Consider the following 22,505-nt stretch of genomic DNA (forward strand, 5'->3'; position numbering starts at 1 on the left):
GGCAGGCTCATTCCTTACAGCTTACTTACAAAAGTTAAGCAGGTTTCATTTTGAAATTCTACACGTAATAGTCATAATGGTCGATAACAGTCGACAACGTCCACCATATTGAACTTTCTTATTTATGGCACCATCTTCACGAAATTTGGTAGGTGGCTTCCCTGCGCTAACCAAAACTGATGTACGTACTTATTTCGGTGGTATGACGCCACTGTCAGCCGCCATATTGAACTTTCCAACGTCACTAATTCTCCAACTTCCTGTGTAGGTAGAAGGCTGAAATTTGGCAGGCTCATTCCTTACAGCTTACTTACAAAAGTTAAGCAGGTTTCATTTCGAAATTCTACACGTAATGGTCATAATGGTCGATAACAGTCGACAACGTCCACCATATTGAACTTTCTTATTTATGGCACCCGCTTCACGAAATTTGGTAGGCGGCTTCCCTGCGCTAACTGAAACTGATGTACATACTTATTTTGATGGTATGACGCCACTTTCGGCCACCATATTGAACTTTCCAACGTCACTAATTCTCCAACTTCCCGTGTAGGTAGAAGGCTGACCCCATCTTCACGAAATTTGGTAGGTGGCTTCCCTGCGCTAACCAAAACCGATGTACGTACTTATTTCGGTGGTATGTTGCCACTGTTGGCCACCATATTGAACTTTTCAACGGTCTTTGTTACTTATGGGCCCATCTTCAAGAAATTTGATATGCGGGTTCCCAACGCTAACTGAATCCAACTTACGTACATATATACGTACGCTCGGTCACCGTGTGAGGCGGATGTGAATTTATTGATGAAACCGGTTGTATACTTACAACGTTTGACAGATGCCGAATGTCTCATCAATACAAGTCTTCAATACAAGTCCTGCAAAGACTGTCGTAATTGAAATAAACTATGAAACTCAAACCGATTCTGACAGCAGCAATCCAAGCTGTGAGATTTGAAACAAGATTACTGTTCACATGGCCAACTGTACGTTTCATGCTCAAGAGTAAGCTCAGCGCACAGCTTGGTCATATTACAACCGGAGGGCCGAACTCTCAATGTGGTATACAAAGAGATCCTTAACAAATAATTATTGGTATATTTTCCCTCAGTTTAAAAAGGTTCAATTTTCTTCTTAATAAAATTTTTATGCAGTACTTTGCCGCTGCGAAGCGCGGGTATTTTGCTAGTATACAATAAATGGAATATGCATTAAATCGACTATAGAGAATAGTGTTACATATTCATATCTTAGATGGAGAAATAGGGAGAAATAAAAATCATACAAAAAACCTATAAAACATCAACCCCACATAGAAGTGGGAAAAGATGAAGGACAAGAGGAAGAAGTAGAGCAAGACGATGATGAAATCCTAATTGGAGCACAGCAACATAAAATTAGAGTAACTAATAGTAGTATTCAGGGTGTACTCACACTGGCAATTTGTCCTCATGTAATCCCCCAAAGCAGTGACGTGAAGTGAGGTTCTGGCTGGTGAGGCCTTCAGAGTCAGACATATAAATATATGAACCCAAAAGAGTAGCTTATCGACCATTCAGCATGCACATTGACTACTGGCAGGGGCGGACTGGCCATTAGGGCATTTGGGCAATGCCCAATGGGCCGTGGACTCTGGTCTGGTCATGGGCTGGCCGTTTCATGAAATATATTTTATGCACTGGTTACTGTTTGACATTAAAATTAATTTTCTAAAATACTAAACATTATCTGTCCGGTACTGCGATATATATAGTCCTATATATATATATAATATACCGCATTACGTCATCGAGTTGTTTTAGTTGTCAGTACACAACGTTGCAGTGAAAAATTTGCTCAAAACTGCCTTTGCTGATTTCTGTTTCGATACCGCTACATTTTGGTTAGCATATACATTATTGCAATTTATTTTATCTCATATTTCAGCAAGAGTGAAAGGGAAGGTCTACAGGACGGTAGTGAGACCAGCTATGTTATATGGGCTGGAGACGGTGGCACTGATCAGAAAGCAGGAGACAGAGCTGGAGGTGGCAGAGTTAAAGATGTTAAGATTTGCATTGGATGTGACGAGGATGGACAGGATTAGAAATGAGGACATTAGAGGGTCAGCTCAAGTTGGATGGTTGGGAGACAAAGTCAGAGAGGCGAGATTGTGTTGGTTTGGACATGTGCAGAGAAGAGATGATGAGTATATTGGGAGAAGGATGATAAAGATGGAGCTGCCAGGCAAGAGGAAAAGAGGAAGGCCTAAGAGAAGGTTCATGGATGTGGTGAGGGAGGATATGCAGGTGGTGGGGGTAACAGAACAAGATGACGAGGACAGGAAGCCCCTAATGGGAGCAGCTGAAAGAAGCAGATTTTATCTCATATCTAGTATTTCAATTCATGAGATGGGACAACTGTGTCAACTTGCAAGTCTTGTAAAGACTGTCTTTTCTGCTGCTACAAGGTGCTACCCCGGTTCAGTCTCTTAACTGATGCTTACAAGAGCATTGGGTTTGCCTACAAGCTACTGCTAATGCTGCCTGTGTCGCAAGTGCAGTGTGAAAGATCATTCTCTGCATTGAAGAGAATCAAAAGCCGCCTGAGAAGCACAATGACACGAGAACATCTTGAGGCGTTCATGTTGATGTCGGTGGAGAAAAGCATCCGAGCCATACTTGACACTAGTAGTATTGTTGATGATGTGGCTGCTAAAAGCTGCGAAACAGGTTTTACTTGCTACTACTTGCCTATGTCAAAATTTCCTTAGTTATCTTTAGAAAACCTTTGCAATGTTTTCTTGACTCTGACTTTCGTTCCAACGTTTCTGTTTAGTCGCACAGTATTAAATGTTCTCAGCCCACACAGGTACTCACAAAGTATTGAGGATAATGAACAAACTAAGAGATGATAAAGACACGAGAGACAAAACAAAGTTAGATAGGCCCTGCTTGTAACGGAATTAACAAAATAACACCAAATGCTAAGTTCAAGAGGAAACCAAGAAGAAGAGTCTTGAAAACAAAGTCTAAGAAAAACAAAAATGAACCTCTCCGCATGCTTTTAACATTAAGGTACCTAAAAAACACAAGGAATCTTTGTATCCTCCAAGGAATAACCCTAAATGTTGATGCCACCATTTTTTACTTGACCTAACATTAAATCATCAACGTGACAAATAAAAACCATGTGACAACTCAACCAGTGGTTCTCAGGGTGTTGGGTATGGACCTCTGATGGTCAATTAGCATATGCCAGATGGTGCTTTTATTCTGACCTAGTCAGAAGAACTTTCTAGTTGGTAAGACCACCTGAAACAAAGAACAATGGAGTACCCTGTCTGACTTTCTTGCATCTTTTATTTCAGCAGTCCCTTCATTCCAAGTGGATGCTGCTTCTGATATGCAAATTTTCTAACACTTTCTTCAAGACATTCTTATGGATATTCTGGGATGTAAGCCCAGCAAGATCTGAATTTTAGTCTGGTAATGCAGACTTTCCTTTCTATGTGAGCAGGGCTGAGAACCTGATAGTTAACGGCGTTTGTCACCCTAACCAGAAAGAAGTCAGCAGGCGATTGATGGAGAGCTACAGATAAAACCACAAAAAGTAACCAGCGGCTCAGTAGCTCGTACTGTAGTGTAGCAGTTTGAGAATCATATTGCAACCTACTAAGAGACTGAGGAGCTGTACGAGTTTGACTTCATCTTGCCTTGGCTATTCCAGCACCTTGCGGTAACGTGAGGTCCGTGGCTCATTGCCTTTGTCGCACACGTGCGCATGGGAAAGTCTGGTTAATTCTGAACCACTGAAATGCGGGGCTAATCGTGTACACTAATTCCTTCTCTCCTTCCAAGTCAAGTCAAGTTGGAGAGCAGGCACTGGTACAGTGCGTTGTCGCACCCACTACACGTCAAAACAGCTTGGGGTCCCGGTTGGCAACCCCCCAGGCAGACACGCGGTCCAGTCCTACCTTCCGGAAATGACCCTCTATCTGCCGCAGCCAGGTGTTACATGGGCAACCCCTTGGCCTGGTTCAGCCACTCGGGTCCCCAACAATGAGGATCTTATGATCTGGATCACCCTCGGGGAAACTCACCACATGGCCGTAGTGCCGTAACTGACGCTCCCTCACAATGCAGGTCATGTGCCTCATTCGGGACTCCATGAGCAACACAAAGTCAAACCAACGGTACCTAAGGATTTTCCCAGAGAGACACAGTACCAAAGGAGTCCAGTGTTCATCTCAGGTCACTGGATAGCGTCCATGTCTCACAACCATATAGTAAGACAGGAAGCACCAGGACTCTAAAATCTTGGACCTTCGTCCTTTTGCATAGATATCAGGAGCGCCACACACCCCTTTTTGACCCCCCATGCTCTCCCAATCGGTCTACTGACTTCACAGGAAGAGTCACCAGAGACATGAATGTCATTGCCGAGATAAGTAAACCTCTCGACGAGGTCGACACTCTCTCCGCAAACAGACACACAGCTGATGGCCGTGCCGAGAGGTCATTAAAGGCCTTGAAGGATAAATTAAAACCTAACCCACTTCCTTCTGGCTACAGAGCACACCCCTGATGATGTCATTTCCTCCTCATTAGATGATCCGCCTTTTCTTTCCCCACTAGCACTATAAAGAAACAGCACTTGTTCCCTTCGGCAGTCTTGTGTTGGACTCAGTCCTATGAGGCTACTCTACACTAACGATTGGTATTTTTTCATTGCAGCGAAAGTTATAATACACGCGGTGGATTCCCCCAAACCTTTATATATTGTCCTTGTCTTTCTACACCTTTTGAAATAAATAATCGCCACACTTGCGGCTTAAAGAGAGGGCGTGGTAGTGTTGCTGGAGCGGTTCCTGAGCGTGATGCAGCACGGGCATTTACGCACTTAAGTGCACAGGTGAGGAATCGTCCGTGTTCGTAATTGATCCTGGGAGCTGCTAATTGCCACACCTGTGCCACGTCCCCACATATCAAAGGAGAAGCGTGAGTGTGAGAGGGGAGAAAAATATGGAGAAAAATTATGGAAGGAGGTTAAGAAGAGTATGAAGTGCAGTCTCGGTGAGGACAATCCGGCAAACTAGAAGGGAAAAGCAGCATGGACAGGGGCCCCGTGAATGAGCGTAGGCTGTGGCGCTCTAGGGGATGGTTCATCTCACTGAACAACGGCATGGAGTAGGGCAAGTGTGGCTGATGACCTCCACACGGATCTGAGGTATGACTATGGATGCATGAAGGATGACGGGAGGAGATCCAACCTCGGACGATCTGATTATGCTGTGTGGAGGCAGCTAAGATGGGGGCCAGGGGATGAAGATTGTGGCTGCTGAGCCTCCGCCAGCTGCGCGAGTGATGGGTGAGCCGGGGAGACGAAGAAGGAGGTGGGCTGGGATCTGAAGGAGCCAGTGACTGCATTTTTAACCTCTTCTTTTAATGGATTTATTTATTGTGTTTTTATCCCCCACTATCGACTTGTTTTTATGGATTACTAGGGGGCTTTGCCCCCTGCTCCTTTGCTCACCAACACCCGGGCCTGCACTACATGCAGTTGTAAGGTCCAGCTTTTTTTCAACTTAGACTACTTGTAAAGTCAAGTACTACATTCCCCATGAACAGTTTGAGACAGTAATACATGCTTTCGTTACATCACGCCTTAACTACTGTAACTCATTATACATAGGTCTCAGTCAGGCACAAATTCAGAGGCTGCAAGCCGTTCAAAATGCAGCAGCCCGCCTTCTGACAGGGAAGAAAAAGCGTGACCATATAACACCTATACTGGCCTCTCTTCATTGGCTTCCCGTACATTTCAGGATCCAGTTTAAAATATTACTGCTTGTTTTTAAAAGCTTAAATAACTTGGCATCTGTTTACTTGTCGGAGCTTCTTGTTCCGTATTCTTCTGTCAGAACCTTGCGATCCTCTGATCTTCAGTTACTCCATATCCCCAGAATAAAGCTTAAAACCAGAGGAGGCAGAGCATTTCCAGTAATAGCCCCCAGTTTGTGGAACAGCCTCCCCTTGCAGTTGAGAGCGGTCCAGAATCTTAATCATTTTAAAACCCTGCTTAAGACACATCTGTTTTCATGTGCATTTAATTCTTCTTGATTTTATGAAGTTGGCTTTATTTATTATTATTATTATTATTATTATTATTATTTTGTTTTGATTTTATTGATTGGTTTAGTATAGTAGTGTGCAATGTATATTGAGTATATATACGCTGTGTAAGTACCTGCTAACCTTTTTGTCTTTTAGTTGTACAGCACTTTGGTCAATGAAAGTTGTTTAAAGGTGCTTGATAGATAAATAAATAAATTATGTTTCATGTTGCATTAGAGTTATTCATTGATAATATGATTTTGTTCTGTTTGGCTTTGAAAATAACACGCAAATACATTGTAAACTTACACTTTTACAGTAAAAACATTTTTTTTGGATTAAATTGTCATCAATATCGCATTGAATTTTGATTCTGTGTTTGGACTTTCATCATGACAACGAAATGTATAACTGCCCGTGAGTGAATATCATTTCTTTTTCTCTATTAAATAAAACAACTTTTTTGAATGTTTGTCTCTGTGATTTGTTAATTGTTTTCACAAAGCTATTATAACAGGAAACTGTAAACGTTTTAATATGAATGACATATCAAGATCTCCCTTGTTGTCTAATGTTATCTGTGGAAGATGTACAACATTACCTTTCTTGGATACTTCCTTCTTTCTACAGTAATCCGGCCGGCGGAAGACCAGATGGTGTTAACAGTTGTAGATATTCTACGGGATATTGTAAGTTGATGTTTTCATCTTCCGCACCATCACCACCAACTGTTTCAGTGTAGTCTATTGATACACATTTAATCAATTTGCTGTATAACCGATTGACATTTTTGGCATTAATTCATTTGACTTCATCGTTTTTCGGGGTTAGGATAGCCCGTGTACTCATTTTTACTGTTGATATCCTTTCAGGATGAAATTCTTCAATAGGATTTGGACATAATATGTCTTCTTTATGTGAATTTCCCCTTGGGATTAATAAAATATCTATCTATCTATCTATCTATCTATCTATCTATCTATCTATCTATCTATCTATCTATCTATCTATCTATTATATAGTGCCTTCCATATCTATCTATCTATCTATCTATCTATCTATCTATCTATCTATCTATCTATCTATCTATCTATCTATTATATAGTGCCTTCCATATCTATCTATCTATCTATCTATCTATCTATCTATCTATCTATCTATCTATCTATCTATCTATCTATTATATAGTGCCTTCCATATCTATCTATCTCTCTATCTATCTATTATATAGTGCGTTCCATATCTATCTATCTATCTATTTATCTATCTATTATATAGTGCCTTTCACATCTATCTATCTATCTATCTATCTATCTATCTATCTATCTATCTATCTATCTATCTATCTCTCTATCTATCTATTATATAGTGCCTTCCATATCTATCTATCTATCTATCTATCTATCTATCTATCTATCTATCTATCTATGTATCTATCTATCTATCTATCTATCTATCTATGTATTATATAGTGCCTTCCATATCTATCTATCTATCTATCTATCTATCTATCTATCTATCTATCTATCTATCTATCTATCTATCTATCTATCTATCTATTATATAGTGCCTTTCACATCTATCTATCTATCTATCTATCTATCTATCTATCTATCTATCTATCTTTAATTGGAAACTTAAAGTGAGGAAAACGTAAAAATTTATGAGAGCTGAGAGCACAGGAACTGTGTCTGACAAAAGCATTCAGATGAATGAGAGGTGAGAGGACTGTGTGTGAGGTTGAATATGATTGAGAGGAGGGTGAGACTTGAAAAAAATCTCATGGCCAAAGTCTCGTCTCGCGGGACTTGAAAAATTCTTCCAAAAAGTCTTATCTCATCTTCAAGATGTTTTTGGTTCTGTTTTGACTCTTTTAATAAAAGCATGTAACACTTTTTACACCATTCCCTTCTCCATGGGTGACTTGTCCCCATCAGTCAGCTCATTCGGTCCTAATTATTGACGGTGTTGGGTTCAAGAGGCTCCCAAATGTAAAGAAGGAGCCTGCAGAGGACATGCATTGTCACACACCTTCCAAAGGTCTAACTAACAGCGGCCACTTAAACTTAAGGAGGTGCTTTCCAATAAACCGCCCAGTTTAGGTCTAGTAACTCACGATTGGAGTCTGTGGGCCAACGCTTTTTTTTTTTAATTGGTTTTTCACAAAATTTTATGACATGACTAGCCACTAGAAAAAAAAAATGTGACAAGTGTAACACATAATTTAAAGTGCTGAGTGGTTGTTGGCCATTGTTGGTACCCCATAACTTTGATTTTGCCAAAAAAAAAAAAAATTCGGTCCAAAGCGCTTTGAGACTCACTGGACTAGAAGTCATTGTGTAAACACCATTAACGTAATTAAAATAATGGGAACAACAAAAATAATTATCAAAAATGTAATTCTCCATAAAAAATGATAACAATAATAATAATCTTTAGATTTAAGTAGCACCTTTCTCGCTACTCAAGTGCTTTATGTAGTGAGTGGGGACCAGCACTAAAGTGTAGCCTCCACCTGGATGAGGTGACGGCAGCCATCTTTGCGCCAGTACTCTCTCCACACATGAAGTGTTAGGTGGTGAAGTGGAGAGAATCAGTTAGCCAATTAGAGGCAGGGGATAATTAGGGGGGTCAGAATGGTGGACACTTTAGCTGGACATCGGGATACCCCCTACTCCTTATGAAGGATGCCAGGGATCTTTTATGACCATTTAGAGTCAGGACTTCGGTTTTAAGTTTCATCTGAAGGATGGCACCATTTTTACAGCACGGTGCCCCCATCACTGCCCTGGGGCACTGCAATCCACATAAGCTCCCTGTGGCTGGTTAAATAAAATCCACAAACGTACAGACCAAGTTGCCCCTTCCTATATGCAGATCTCGCATTGTGCATGGGGCCCGTGGTCAGATGATCAATGTGTATGTGTGTTTTTGGGGGGTTAAAGGACCACCACGATTCATGAGCTTTGATGGACAGCTAATTGGATTACATGTTTTTGTTGTGTGGTTTACCTGGAGATTCCAAGGAGATTTCACTTAGGGCCCCAGTTTGGCTAAGGGCGGCACTGCGTATGTAATAATAAATTCATTGTATTTATATAGCGCCTTTCCTGTATTCATATGACCAAATAACTCAAAAACAAATTGAATAAAAACTCAATCCTAACCTCTGACTATCAATCAGATGTTTTCATTTCTTGTTTTTGAGTTGCTCACTCATGACTTGTTAAAGTTACCCTCAGGGCTGCCAGGCTTCTTCATGCTGTGCTCTTCATCAGAGTTTATATATGGCATTGCGTTCCTTGTCTATGCAAGTGCCAAAGTCGCTATGCTTGTGGGCACCTTGACTTCTGAAATGCAGACTCACCTTCAGGTACAGTGATGGCCTTGGGCTTCTCGTCAAAGATGGGGACGCATTCTCCAGGTGGGATCTCAAATGACTTGGTGACCAGGTGGAAGGACTCCATCGTCATGGATGATTTGCGCTGCTCGGTTTTCTCTGTGGAGATATAAGCGTACACAGTAACATTTTAGGAAGTTTTCATTCAAACTGTTCCTTTTAAACCAACTACAGAAAGCTGCACATCTTCCCACAGCTGGTTTACAAACGTTCCTTCTTTTTTTCAGGAACTGTTCCAATTTTTTGTAAAAATCAAAAATAGTTATGTAACACACCAAATAGCACATACATTTGTGTCATGTACTACTCTCAATAGATCGGGGGGTGATGGACGGCAGGCATGGGCTGGCATCACTCCCAGGATGGCTTCTAGTTCCTTACCTAGCCAGAAGGTGGCGGTAGTGAGTGGTCGGGTAGAATGGCAGGGCATTTTAGTTTGGCTTTTTCCATAGCTACGTTTTAGTTTTACACCTAATAGACTTTATGGGTATAGAATTATCATATTCTTCAGGGGTCTGCAATCTTTACTAATCCCTGCTATTTTCTGCTGTCTTTTCTGGTTCTTCTGCAACTGCACCACCACCAACTGATCAAAGCACCAATTACAATACAATTTATTTTTGTAAAGCCCAAAATCACACAAGCAGTGCCGCAATGGGCTTTAACAGGCCCTGCCTCTTGACAGCCCCCCAGCCTTGACTCTCTAACAAGACAAGGAAAAACTCCCAAAAAAAAACCCTTTTAGGGAAAAAGTGGAAGAAACCTCAGGAAAGGCAGTCCAAAGAGAGACCCCTTCCCAGGTAGTTTGGGCGTGCAGTGGGTGTCAAAGAGAAAAGGAGGCCAATACAATGCAGTACAATACTCAGAACAGAACAAATCCTCAATACAGTATACAAATAAAAATTGTAGAAGTACGGAGCAGAATTTAACAGTTGATGATATCACATAATATGATCTGGATTTGGTAGCCCCCTGAGATGATGGAATGAAGGTGGGGGGGGTCTCACCTGTCCACGAGACCAACCTCTTCAAATCCTAACTTGTGAAGCATAAAAACTAATAGGACAGCCTGTCAGGATTATAAGCTGCATGGCAACCCTCCTGGGCCAGGGTACCTATACACACATCTGTAAAGCATGATGGGAGCTGTAGTCCCAAGGGGCAACCCTGGTGGGATGCTGCAGGGGTTAGCAATTTCTATTTTGTGGGGTTTCTGCCTGACCCTGAAGTGCAACATCCCAGCATCGGAAGTCCTACATCCAGTCGGGTGAAGAGGAAGAAGAAAACCTGCCTGGATGGACTGGAGGAAGACAGAGAATAGAAAGTTTATTTGTATTTGGTGTATGGTGACGAGCTTCTCAATGTGGCTTATATTTGAGTGTAAAAAAACACATTTTAAAGCTTTATATTTAGTAAAACCCAAATTTCTCTTTGTGGAATGTGAATGCCAAAACCAATTAACATATAAATGTGTTTAGATGTATATTTTTCATGTCAGATATGAAATACAATTGGGTTTAATCAATAAAAAGCAGTGTCATGACAGATTAAGCCAGCAGATGGCACTGCTGCAAAAGTTATGTGGTGATATTAGTGAGCTAATGGAGAAAAGCCAGCAGATGGCGCTGCTGTCAAAGGGAAAATGGACACCAATGTTTTGTTTTTTTTTTCCCAGTTCAGAAAACCAACAATAATATTAACAGATGTCTATTGATAGGACCCACTTATGTTAATCAGCTTGCTCTCTTTTATATTGTGTTTAGCCTAATCTGTAATTTTCTATGTGTATAATATGAATTTTGTAAAAAGTACATTATAACTTTGTTTGTCTCTCTGAGCCTGTACTCAGTGAAGTAATAAAACCAGCAGATGACACTGCCGTCAAGGGTAAAATGGGACAAACCAGCAGATGGCGCTGCTGTGAAGATTTTAGTGGAATAAAATCAGCTCCTGGCACCACTGCCAATGCTAACATGGAACAAAATCAACTGATGGTGCTCTTGTCAAGGTTAAAAAAAACCAAGAAGATGGCACCGCTGTGAAGAATAAATGGGACAAAAAAAGCAGATGGCACTACTGTCAAGGTTAAATGGGACAAAACCACAGAATGAAGCTTCTGTCAAGGGTTAAATGGGACAAAACCAGCAGATGGCACTGTTGTGAAGATTTTAGTGGAATAAAATCAGCTCCTGGCACCACTGCCAATGCTAACATGGAACAAAATCAACTGATGGTGCTCTTGTCAAGGTAAAAAAAAACAAGGAGATGGCACCGCTGTGAAGAATAAATGGGACAAAACCAGCAGATGGCACTACTGTCAAAATTAAATGGGACAAAACCACAGAATGAAGCTTCTGTCAAGGGTTAAATGGGACAAAACCAGCAGATGGCACTGTTGTGAAGATTTTAGTGGAATAAAATCAGCTCCTGGCACCACTGCCAATGCTAACATGGAACAAAATCAACTGATGGTGCTCTTGTCAAGGTAAAAAAAAACAAGGAGATGGCACCGCTGTGAAGAATAAATGGGACAAAACCAGCAGATGGCACTACTGTCAAAATTAAATGGGACAAAACCACAGAATGAAGCTTCTGTCAAGGGTTAAATGGGACAAAACCAGCAGATGGCACTGTTGTGAAGATTTTAGTGGAATAAAATCAGCTCTTGGCACCACTGCCAATGCTAACATGGAACAAAATCAACTGATGGTGCTCTTTTCAAGGTTAAAAAAAAAAACAAGGAGATGGCACCGCTGTGAAGAATAAATGGGACAAAACCAGCAGATGGCACTACTGTCAAGGTTAAATGGGACAAAACCACAGAATGAAGCTTCTGTCAAGGGTTAAATGGGACAAAACCAGCAGATGGCACTGTTGTGAAGATTTTAGTGGAATAAAATCAGCTCCTGGCACCACTGCCAATGCTAACATGGAACAAAATCAACTGATGGTGCTCTTGTCAAGGTTAAAAAAAAACCAAGGAGATGGCACCGCTGTGAAGAATAAATGGGACAAAACCACAGAATTAAGCTTCTGTCAAGGGTTAAATGGGACAAAACCAGCAGATGGCACTGTTGTGAAGATTTTAGTGGAATAAAATCAGCTCTTGGCACCACTGCCAATGCTAACATGGAACAAAATCAACTGATGGTGCTCTTGTCAAGGTAAAAAAAAGAGAGGTGGCACAGCTTTCAAAGTTAAATGGGACAAAACCATAGGATGAAGATCCTGTCCAGGGTAAAAATTGCTTATGACCAGTAGATGGCACAGCTGTCAAGGGTTAAATGGGGCAAGATCAGCAGATGACTCTTCTGTCAAATGTAAAAATTGCATATAAACCACAAATGGTGCGGCTGTAAAGTGTAAAAATTGTATATAACCGGCAGATGGCACTATTGTCAAGGTTAAATGGGACAAAACCAGAGGATAAAGCTTCTGTGAAGCATAACAATTGTATCTAACCAATAGATGGCACTACCATCCATGTTAAAAATAGGATTTAACCTGCAGATGGCACTGCCATCAAGGATTAAAAGGAATAAAACCAGCAGATGCCACTGCTGTCAAGGTTAAATAGGACAAAACCATAGGATGAAGTGTACCAATTTTTTATAACCAGTAGATAACACTACTGTCAAGGTTAAATGGGTTATGACCAGTAGATGGCACTGCTGTCAAGTTTTGAAAGGGACAAAACCAGCAGATGGTATTGCGCCAAGGGTAAAATGGATTGTGGGTCAAGGGTAAAACTTGTACATAACTCACAGATCGTGTTGCTATCAAGGGTAAAATAGAATAAAGCCACGAACTGGCACTGTTGTCAAGTGTTAAAGGGTACAAAGTTAGTAGATACCAAGGATAAAATAGAATAAAGCCAGCAGATGGCGCTGCTGTTAAGGGTTAAATGAAACAAAACCAGCAGATAGCTCAGATATCAAGGGTCGAATGGGACGAGACCAGCAGATGACACTTCTGTCAAGGGTTGAAATTGTATATGACCCACAGATGGTGCTGCTGCCAAGGGTCGAATGGGATAAAACTAGTAGATGACACTGCTGCCAAGGATAACATAGAATAAAGCCAGCAGGTAGCACTGCTGTCACGGGTTAAATGGGACACGACCAGCAGATGGTGCTGCTGTAAAGGGTAATACTGGACACAACCAGAAGATGGCACTCCTGCTAAGAATGAAATGGGACAAAACCAACAGACAGCACTGCTGCCGGCAGTAAAATGGGACAAAAATAACAGATGATGCTGGGGTCAAGAATAAAATGGGACATAACCAGAAGATGACGCTGCTGTCAAGGGTATAATGGGATCAAACCAACAGATGGCCCTGCTGTCAAGGGTGACATTCCATTACAGTTTGCACATCACTGTAAAAGAAGTGACGACATTTCTGGGCTCAGTGAAGACGTACTGAAGGAGCTGTGAGCCCCCCATCCATTTCTAGCTCCAGGCTCCTGATGTCACCGACTCTAATTCTTCTTTCTGTCCCTCACTTTGACTGGCGGCACACAGCTGCTCAGGGACCTACAGCTAAACCCCAATACCAGGGGTGCATTTTCATGATTTTCATGTGTTTCCATACACTTGGGGGTTTCCAGACTGGAAAGTTGTTGTTCTGTACCAAATCCAAAAGCAGGCCAAAACTGGCCACACAGAGTAAAGAGTGAAAGTTTAAAGAAAAAGAAAGAAAATGGCTGCTTACCTTCCACCACCTTGCTTGAATGCGAGACTTTCTTTAGCTTGGTGGTGGTGATGGTGGTGGTAGAGGAGGTCATTTGCATTCCCCCTGACGAGCGGAGGACTTTGGTGGCCATTGTAAAATTTTAGGTCTCAAATGTCCAACTGAAAATGACTGTGGATTCTTAAACTGCAAAGAAACAGAAAGAAAGAGTCAGTCAGTCAGACAGTCTCAGGCCCAGTTAATCTATGCCAGGGTCTAGCAGCACTGGGCATGAGGCAGAAAAGTGCCCCAGAGAAGGTTCCAGTCCAGCAGAGTGCCACCTAAAAAAATAGAAAGGCTCATGTGGGCAGAGTGCCCCTAAGGACATTGACATGGGGATGAACTGTGAACAATTATGGCGGTGTGTTTCCCATAATGCATTTCTGTATGAACTTGAGTGGACGAGAAGGACCGTCCATGTGCCACCATACTGTATGTGTGGACTACGCTGTAGGCAAGCGTCGAGGATTTGAAGTTAATATGTGCGGCTAGGGAGCCAATGTAGTGACCTGAAAAGAGGAGTTACATGTGCCCTCCATGTGCACTGGCTATGCCACTGCATTTTGAATCATCTGAGGTGGCTTGGTGACACATGCCATTAGTCCTGCCAGTGGAGATGTGACAAAACCAAAACGTGAAGCGGGAGTTGTGCTGCGTACTCTGTTAGAAATGTGATCTTGAGAGTCTTGTATAGAGTGAATCTCCCAAGAGACCCTAACTACATGGTACGCTGATCACCACCCCAAGGCTGGGTACTGACCTGGTGGGTATGAGCCACAAGACCATACAATACAATACATCCATCCATCATCCAACATGCTATATCCTAACTACAGGGTCATGGGGGTCTGCTGGAGCCAATCCCAGCCAACACAGGGCACAAGGCAGGAAACAAGCCCCGGGCAGGGCACCAGCCTACCGTAGGGCACACACACACACACACGCACCCACACACACACGCACCCACACACCAAGCACACACTAGGGACAGTTTAGGATCGCCAGTGCACCTAACCTGCATGTCTTTGGACTGTGGGAGGAAACCCACACAAAAACGGGCAGAACATGCAAACTCCACGCAGGGAGGACCCAGGAATCCACTGTGCCACCGTGCCGCCCTGCAATACATCCATCCATCCATCCATTATCCAAACCGCCACATCCTAACTACAGGGTCATGGGGGTCTGCTGGAGCCAATACCAGCCAACACAGGGCGCAAGGTAGGAAACAAACTCCAGGCAGGGTGCCAGCCCAGCACAGGGCACCCTACAATACAATACAATACAATACAATTTATTTTTGTAGAGCCCAAAATCACACAAGGAGTGCCGCAATGGGCTTTAACAGGCCCTGCCTCTTGACAGCCCCCCAGCCTTGACTCTCTAAGAAGACAAGAAATGTCTACCAATAAAAAAACTTTGTGGGGAAAAAATGGAAGAAACCTCAGGAAAGGCAATTTAGAGAAAGAGAGAGAGAGACCCCGTTTTTACAACACAATGCACAGAACAGGACACAAGTAATCCTAATACAATACAATAATACAATAGAAATATTACAAGTACAGAGACAAATACAGGAGTAGATGATATCACAATAAACCGAGCTGAACAGAAATTGGAAGTTGAATCGATACCAAGATAGGCCCGTCTCTGCCAGGTTGATCCAGAGATGGTGCTCCTTCATCCAGGTTTCAATGCCAGGGAGACCTGCAGGGATTCGAGATGATAACAGAGATCCTCTGGTGGGAATGACAGGTGCAGCAGCAAATCATCAGCAGAGCACTGTGTCACACACGTGAGGATAGGAGGCGGTCGTTGGGCTTAACTAAGAGTGAAACGCCAGGTAAGGGCTTGACGGAATGCTCTAATGTCTTTTCTCGCTCCTCTGCAGATCACCAGAGTGAAAGACCACCTAAACCCCATCTGGGTTCCACTTCCATCTCCAGACCATGCCCTCCTGCTGACCAAACTTCCACCTGTAGCCCCATTGGACCCTACTCTTCCTTCCCACGGCCTATAAAGCCAGCCACTTGCCTTCACCAGTGAGTCCCATTTTGGACATGGTCTTTTGAGACTACTCAACATGGAAACACTACAGTATACCAGGTGGGACCCCAAATCTTCTTCTATCTTTGTGTTTCCTCTTACAATAGATAGATAGATAGATAGATAGATAGATAGATAGATAGATAGATAGATAGATAGATAGATAGATAGATAGATAGATAGATAGATAGATATGTATTTTCTCCCTCTTCTGCAGATCACCAGAAGGAAAGACAACCTAAACCCCAGGCCAGGACACATGGTAGGATCTGCCCAAGAAGTAGGACTCAGACCACCTGAAGGTAGTACCAGAGGTGCCAAGGTCAGATAGGGTAGTAAGAGAGATTTAGGTTGACCATGTTGGACACTATTATGTTGTTTCAACCAAGATTGAAACAAGGTTCCTTATCCAGCAGGGAGGTCAGTTTAATGGATGGTCAGGGGAGTCCACTCATATGTATAATTTACATGTGACAGTCTTCTTGTGCCACAGCACTTGCATGGATACCTGCAGGGCAGGCTGGGAATTGCAGTCCCTTTTAGACCGACCTGTTGGGTTCCATGGTTGCCATCAGGGTGAGCTGCAGGGACAGACCGTCCCTACTTTAAGGAACTTCTGCCTGGAGTCCTTCTGGATGTCCCATAAAAGGGGCCAGTCGCCACTACTCAAGGTCCGGAGTCGGGAGAAAGAAGTATCAAGCCTGTGAGGAGGAGTAGAGGCGAGAAGGACTGGACGCAAAGGGCCGTGATTTGGTGCTGTATTTGTGCTGTACAAGTGGGAAACGGGCAGAAAGCGTTTCCCACTTGGAAAACTAAAGTGTGCTGTGCAACATTTGTGTCTCCGCCTGTCTGTGTCAGAGTCGGGGCAGCTGGAGTTCCCCGGTATTCCACAGTCTTACTATAGCGTCCACATTCATGTGGTGAGGAACTGATATTTGGTCAAATATCACAACTAGATAGGACCAAACAAACTCAAGACAGCAATCACAGGTAGAGAAGTGGAGGGGATGACTGATGTTGGATAAAGTGTGCACGTCCAGATACCTACTCGTCCTCCAGTGTAATGTGGAGAGCCATTGGCAGCCTGGCTAAACTCCTACAAATCAGCTTCTGGAGATGTGAGGAGGAAACCCATAGAGACACAGGGAGAGCATGCAGACAATACAGGGACAATGGACGGCTGTGGCATGTGAGCTCAGGACGTTCCAACTGGGAGGTTGTGTTGCAGGAGGGTCTTTTTCCTGGCTCGAGATGTTCCTTGTTTATTTATTCTTTACGTTTTATTATTTATTATTTGCCTGACACCTTTATCCAACAACAGAGGTCTGACTGGTCACTTTCCTTTTGTTTTTAATCAATTGAGCACAGGCAGGTGAAGTGACGTGCTCGCGGTCACACAATGTCAGTAGTGGGATTTAAACCCTCAGTCTTAAAACTACTTGTTTACATTATGTATTCATTTTTAATTTTGCGTTGTCTGTGTTATGTTTATGAAATATTTTATTATTTATTATTTTGTTGTTTTGCAATTTGATAAAAATGCAGTATATGCAGTGATCTTTGTTATTTGGCCAGTCTCCTTTCTGTGGAGCCCAAGGAGGCAGGGCCACCTGGTGATACATTTGGAGAACTGGATTACCTGTTGTGATGGGCAGACGGGACTGTTACCTGGCCGGGGCAACTTCTTAAAAGAAGGACCAGGGGCTGAAGCTTGCATGGGGCAATACCTCCCTCAGGGCAACAGAGGGCAGCAACCTCTAATTGATACAGTGCCACGGGGTTGGAAGCTCAACACTAGGGTTTGTTGCCACTGTCAGAGGGTGCAAGGGTAACGACGGAGCCCTCCTTAGCAGGACTGCCAGCACACACGGAAGATGATCACAGGACACCTGGAAGCACTTTCAGGTGACCTATAAAGGGAGCCAACTACCACTACTCCAGGAGCTGAGTCGGGAGGAAGAGGATGAATCTTGACAGGAAGAGTGGAGGCGGAAGGAGAGAGAAATGGAGACGTGCTGTGTGCTTATTTGACTGTGCATATTATAGTAATGGGGATGAGTGAAGAGCGGAAATTAAAATGTGTGAGTTGCTGCACTTGTGCCCAGTGTCTGTTGTGCTGGGTGTTTGGGGAGCTATGTGCCCCCTGGCGGTCACACCATCCGCAAAAAAGACAAAAGCTGCTGATGGAATTGCCACTTTGGCATTGCTTTCTTCAGATTCCTGTGTTTTGATTAATGAATTTAATTGTTGAATTTACTGGCTGTTGACTTCTTCTTTTGCTTTTATGGTATTGTTATTGATTTACTAATTTCAGGACTGGTTTGCTCCAAGTGTTTTTGTTTTGCCTTTTTTCTGCCCTATTTCATTTCGAATTCTTCAAAAATCCTTTCAGTCTTTTGTTTTCTTTTAGACTAGAGGTTTTCCAGTATTCCTTATTGTAGACATTTTTTTCAACCTTATGGTATAGTAAAGCCTTAGCTGGCATTTTTTCGGGCCTGTGCAGGCCAGATGTGTGCCATTTTGGGTTGGGGGGTGGGCTAGGCTGCCTAGGACAAGGCCTACAAAGAGGGCAGATCTATCATTTAATTGTTGGTTTTGAGGTCTGTGCGCCTTTCTGGTGTGTTTGTGTGGCAGCATCATTTAGCCATTTTCCCTTTTGCTAATCCTGCTTTATACTGAGCTCGGTCATGGGGAAGCTGGAGCTTATTGGGAGAAAGGCAGGAACAATCTATGGACAGGGCGCCAGTCCATTGCAGGGTGAACACACACACACATACACACTTATAAGGGCCAATTTAGCATCGCCAATCCACTGAACCAGCATGTCTTTGGACTGTGAGAGGAAAGCAAAGCACTTGGAGTAACCCACATGAACATGGAGAGAACATACAAACTCCACACAGGGACGTTCCAGGATGTGAACTCTCCTCTGCTTACCAGGCCACAGTATCACAACAGTTGTTTTACTTAACTTATAGACTTTTTTTGAAGCCTGTGCAGGCCAGAAGCCTACCATATGATTTGGGGTCTGGGCTGCTTAGGGTGAAACCTGAGGGTACGTCTGGCATTTAATGCTTAAATTGAGGCCTGCAACCCTTTTCTTACTGTTTTGTCTGGTAGGATCACAACAATTCCATTATTGAATTGTAGACTTTTCTTGAAGCCTGTGCAGGCCAGAAGCCTACCATATGAGTTGGGGGCTAGGCTGACTAGGGAAACGCCTGTAAAGATGGGTGGTTTGGAATTTAATGTCTGAATTGAGGCCTGCACCCCATTTTCTTACTGATATTAGGTGGTAGGATCACAACCATTCCATTATAAATTTATAGACTTTCCATGAAGCCTGTGTAGGCCAGAAGCCTACCATATGAGTTGGGGGCTAGGCTGACTAGGGAGAAGCCTGTAAAGATATCTGGTCTGAAATTTAATGTTAAATGTAGAACTGCCCACACACCTTGTTTTACTGTTTCTGGAGGGTAGGATCACAACAGTTGCATTACCCATTGTATCACAATGCTACCCATGGCGTGGCAGATTTAGTCAGGGTCATGTAGTGAGGAAGTGACTGGGATTGAGCTGGCAGGCTTTTCATTTTTAGAAAGCACCTTTCATTGTGAACATCCTTGCATGGCACTCTATAATATAATAATTTCAGTATTTCTACTTTGTGAGCCATCGCAGGTGAAGCAATTCGTTCCAATCCAGCAGTAAGGATTGAAGCAAACACCTTTGTCTCTGATCTTAATATGCTGGCCACTACGATGGGAGGGCACAGTAAATGGGCACATAACAAAGTTCCACAAGACAGGAACCAATCTCGAATGGGATGCCAGTCTTACACACACACATACTCATTGCCAAGGGATATTTGAGTATTCCCAGTTAGTCTGACGTGCCCATATCTGGGGAGCTGAGAATGCCATACAGACACAGGGACAACATGCACACTCCACAGAGGCAATCGTTAGGCATAGGATTTGAACAGGACAGCACTAACAGCAGGGCTGCCATGTTGCTTCTCCATATGTAAGCTTTAACACTAAACCCGTCTTGTATCTTCTTTCCATGACGCTGCTGTCTCTTTCTGAATCACAATGACAGACGGCTCCCATACAGAGAATACAATGCATGGAGCACATGATCACGACTTGTGTCAATTAAGCAAATACACACAGTTTACATAATGTGACCACCATTAGCTTTCTGCTTCAATTCAGACTGTGACAATGTGTGCCGTATGAGAGGCCACCGCTCACGCCATCCATAGCAACAGCACTGGAGCTGCTGGCAGTTTAGCCGAGGCTTTTTTTTTAAGGAACGGTGTTAAAACAATCATTCAAATATGGAAAATGAGCTACGCATCATCTCAGGCAGTGGTCCACCACAACTGCTTTAGTCCAGACAGTGGTCTATCCCAACTCCTCCAGTCAAGGAAGTGGTCCACTCCAACTCCTCTAGTCCAGGCAGTGGTCTACCCCAACACCTCCTGTTCAAGGCAGTGGTCTACTCCAACTTCTTCAGTCCACAGCAGAGGTCCACCCCAACTCCCCCAGTCCAAGTCAGTGGTCCACCCCAACTCCTCCAGTCCAAGGTAGTGGTCCACCCCAACTCCTCTAGTCCAGGCAGTGGTCTACCCCAGCTACATAAGTCCAGGCACTGGTCTACTCCAACTCCTCCAGTCCAGACTGTGGTCCACCCCAACTCCTCCAGGCCCAGGTAGTGGTCCACCCACACTTCTCCAGTTCCGGCAGTGGTCTACCCCAACTTCATAAGTCCAGGCAGTGGTCTACTCCAACTCCTCTAGTCCAGATTGTTATTCACCCCAACTCCTCCAGTCCAGGTAGTGGTCCACCCATACTTCTCCAGTTTGAGGTAGTGTTCTACTCCAACTCCTCCAGTCCAGGTAGTGGTCCACCCCAACTCCTCTAGTCCAAGGTAATGGTCCACCTCCACTTCTCCAGTCCAAGGCAGTAGTCCACCCCAACTTCACAAGTATAGGCACTGGTCCATCCCAACTCCACTAGCCCAGGCAGGGGTCCAACCCAACTCCTTTAGTCTAGGTAGTGGTCCACCCCCAATTCTTCAGTCAAGGCAGTGGTCTACTCCAACTCCTCCAATCCAGATTGTGATCCACCCCAACTTCTCCATTCCAGGTAGTGGTCCAACCCAACTATTCCAGTCCAGGCAGTGGTCCACCCCAGTTTGTCCAGTTGTCCACCCCAACTCCCTGAAGGCTTCCTGTATGGGCAGTAGTGCCATCCAACTCATGGATATACTGCAACCCCAAATCAGAAAAAGCTGTGATGGTATGTAAAATGCAAATAAGAAACTTCTTCATTCTTGAAGTTTAAATGTACTTTGACTTTTATGTATGTCATTGCAGGCAGTCTGAGCTCAAGGTATTTCATGTTTTGTCTGCTCAACTTTTCATTTGTTATTATTTATCCATTCCTTCATTTCAGGCCTACAACACATTCCAAAAATATTTGGGATATTGGGGGGAATTCAGGCCAGTAAGGGGGTCAAATGATAAACTAATGATTGTCATCGTCATTTGGTATCCACGAAAGGCTGAGTCTTTGAGGAGCAAAGGTGAGCAGAGGGGCTCCAGTTTGTCCACAAGTGTGTGAGAAGATGATTGAAATGTTTTAAAGCAGTAGTCCTCAAAGAAAGATTGGGACGGATTTGCAGATTTCTCCCCCTACAGTGCATCATGAATCTGCTCAAAGAATCTGCACGAATTTCAGTGAGTAAAGGGCAAAGGCGCAAGCCTAAGCTGACAACCCATGATCTCGGACCCCTCAGACAGCAGGCACTACGTCAAGAAGCGTCACTTATCAACAGCAGATAGCACCACATGGCTGAGGCATGATGACTGTGACAAAAACCTTTGTCAAACACCACAATATGGAGTCACATTCACAAATGACACTTCAAACATGACTGTGCAAAAAAAGAAATGACATCTCGATGTGGCGTCGACTTCTCGGGGCTCGGAAGCAACTGGGATGGACCACCACACAGTGGAAACACAACTGGATTGTACTCAGAGGAGTCACATCTGTCTTGGAAGAAATGGACACTGTGTGCTCCGGACCATCCAGACTGTCATCAGTGACAAGTCTAAAAGCCTGCCGGGTCTGTTATGGTCTGGGGTTGTGTCACTGTCCTTGGTAAAGGTCATTTATACTTCTGTGATGGCAGAATTAATGCAGAAAAGTACACTGAGATT

The 22,505-nt window shown here is 43.4% G+C and overlaps 1 protein-coding gene across 1 annotated transcript in view; it reads right to left on the reverse strand.

Moving 5' to 3' along the window:
- The window catches only part of LOC120515370 (immunoglobulin superfamily member 22-like), a 185,009-nt gene that overhangs the window by 158,811 nt on the left and 3,693 nt on the right, over positions 1–22,505 (reverse strand). The window contains 2 exon segments of the mRNA XM_039736264.1: positions 9,463–9,594; positions 14,210–14,374. Coding sequence (XP_039592198.1) covers positions 9,463–9,594; positions 14,210–14,321 — 244 coding nt within the window. The 5' untranslated portion in view covers positions 14,322–14,374.

The sequence above is a fragment of the Polypterus senegalus genome, chromosome 1 (genome assembly GCF_016835505.1).
Source record: "Polypterus senegalus isolate Bchr_013 chromosome 1, ASM1683550v1, whole genome shotgun sequence".
Classification (NCBI taxonomy): Eukaryota; Metazoa; Chordata; class Cladistia; order Polypteriformes; family Polypteridae; genus Polypterus; species Polypterus senegalus.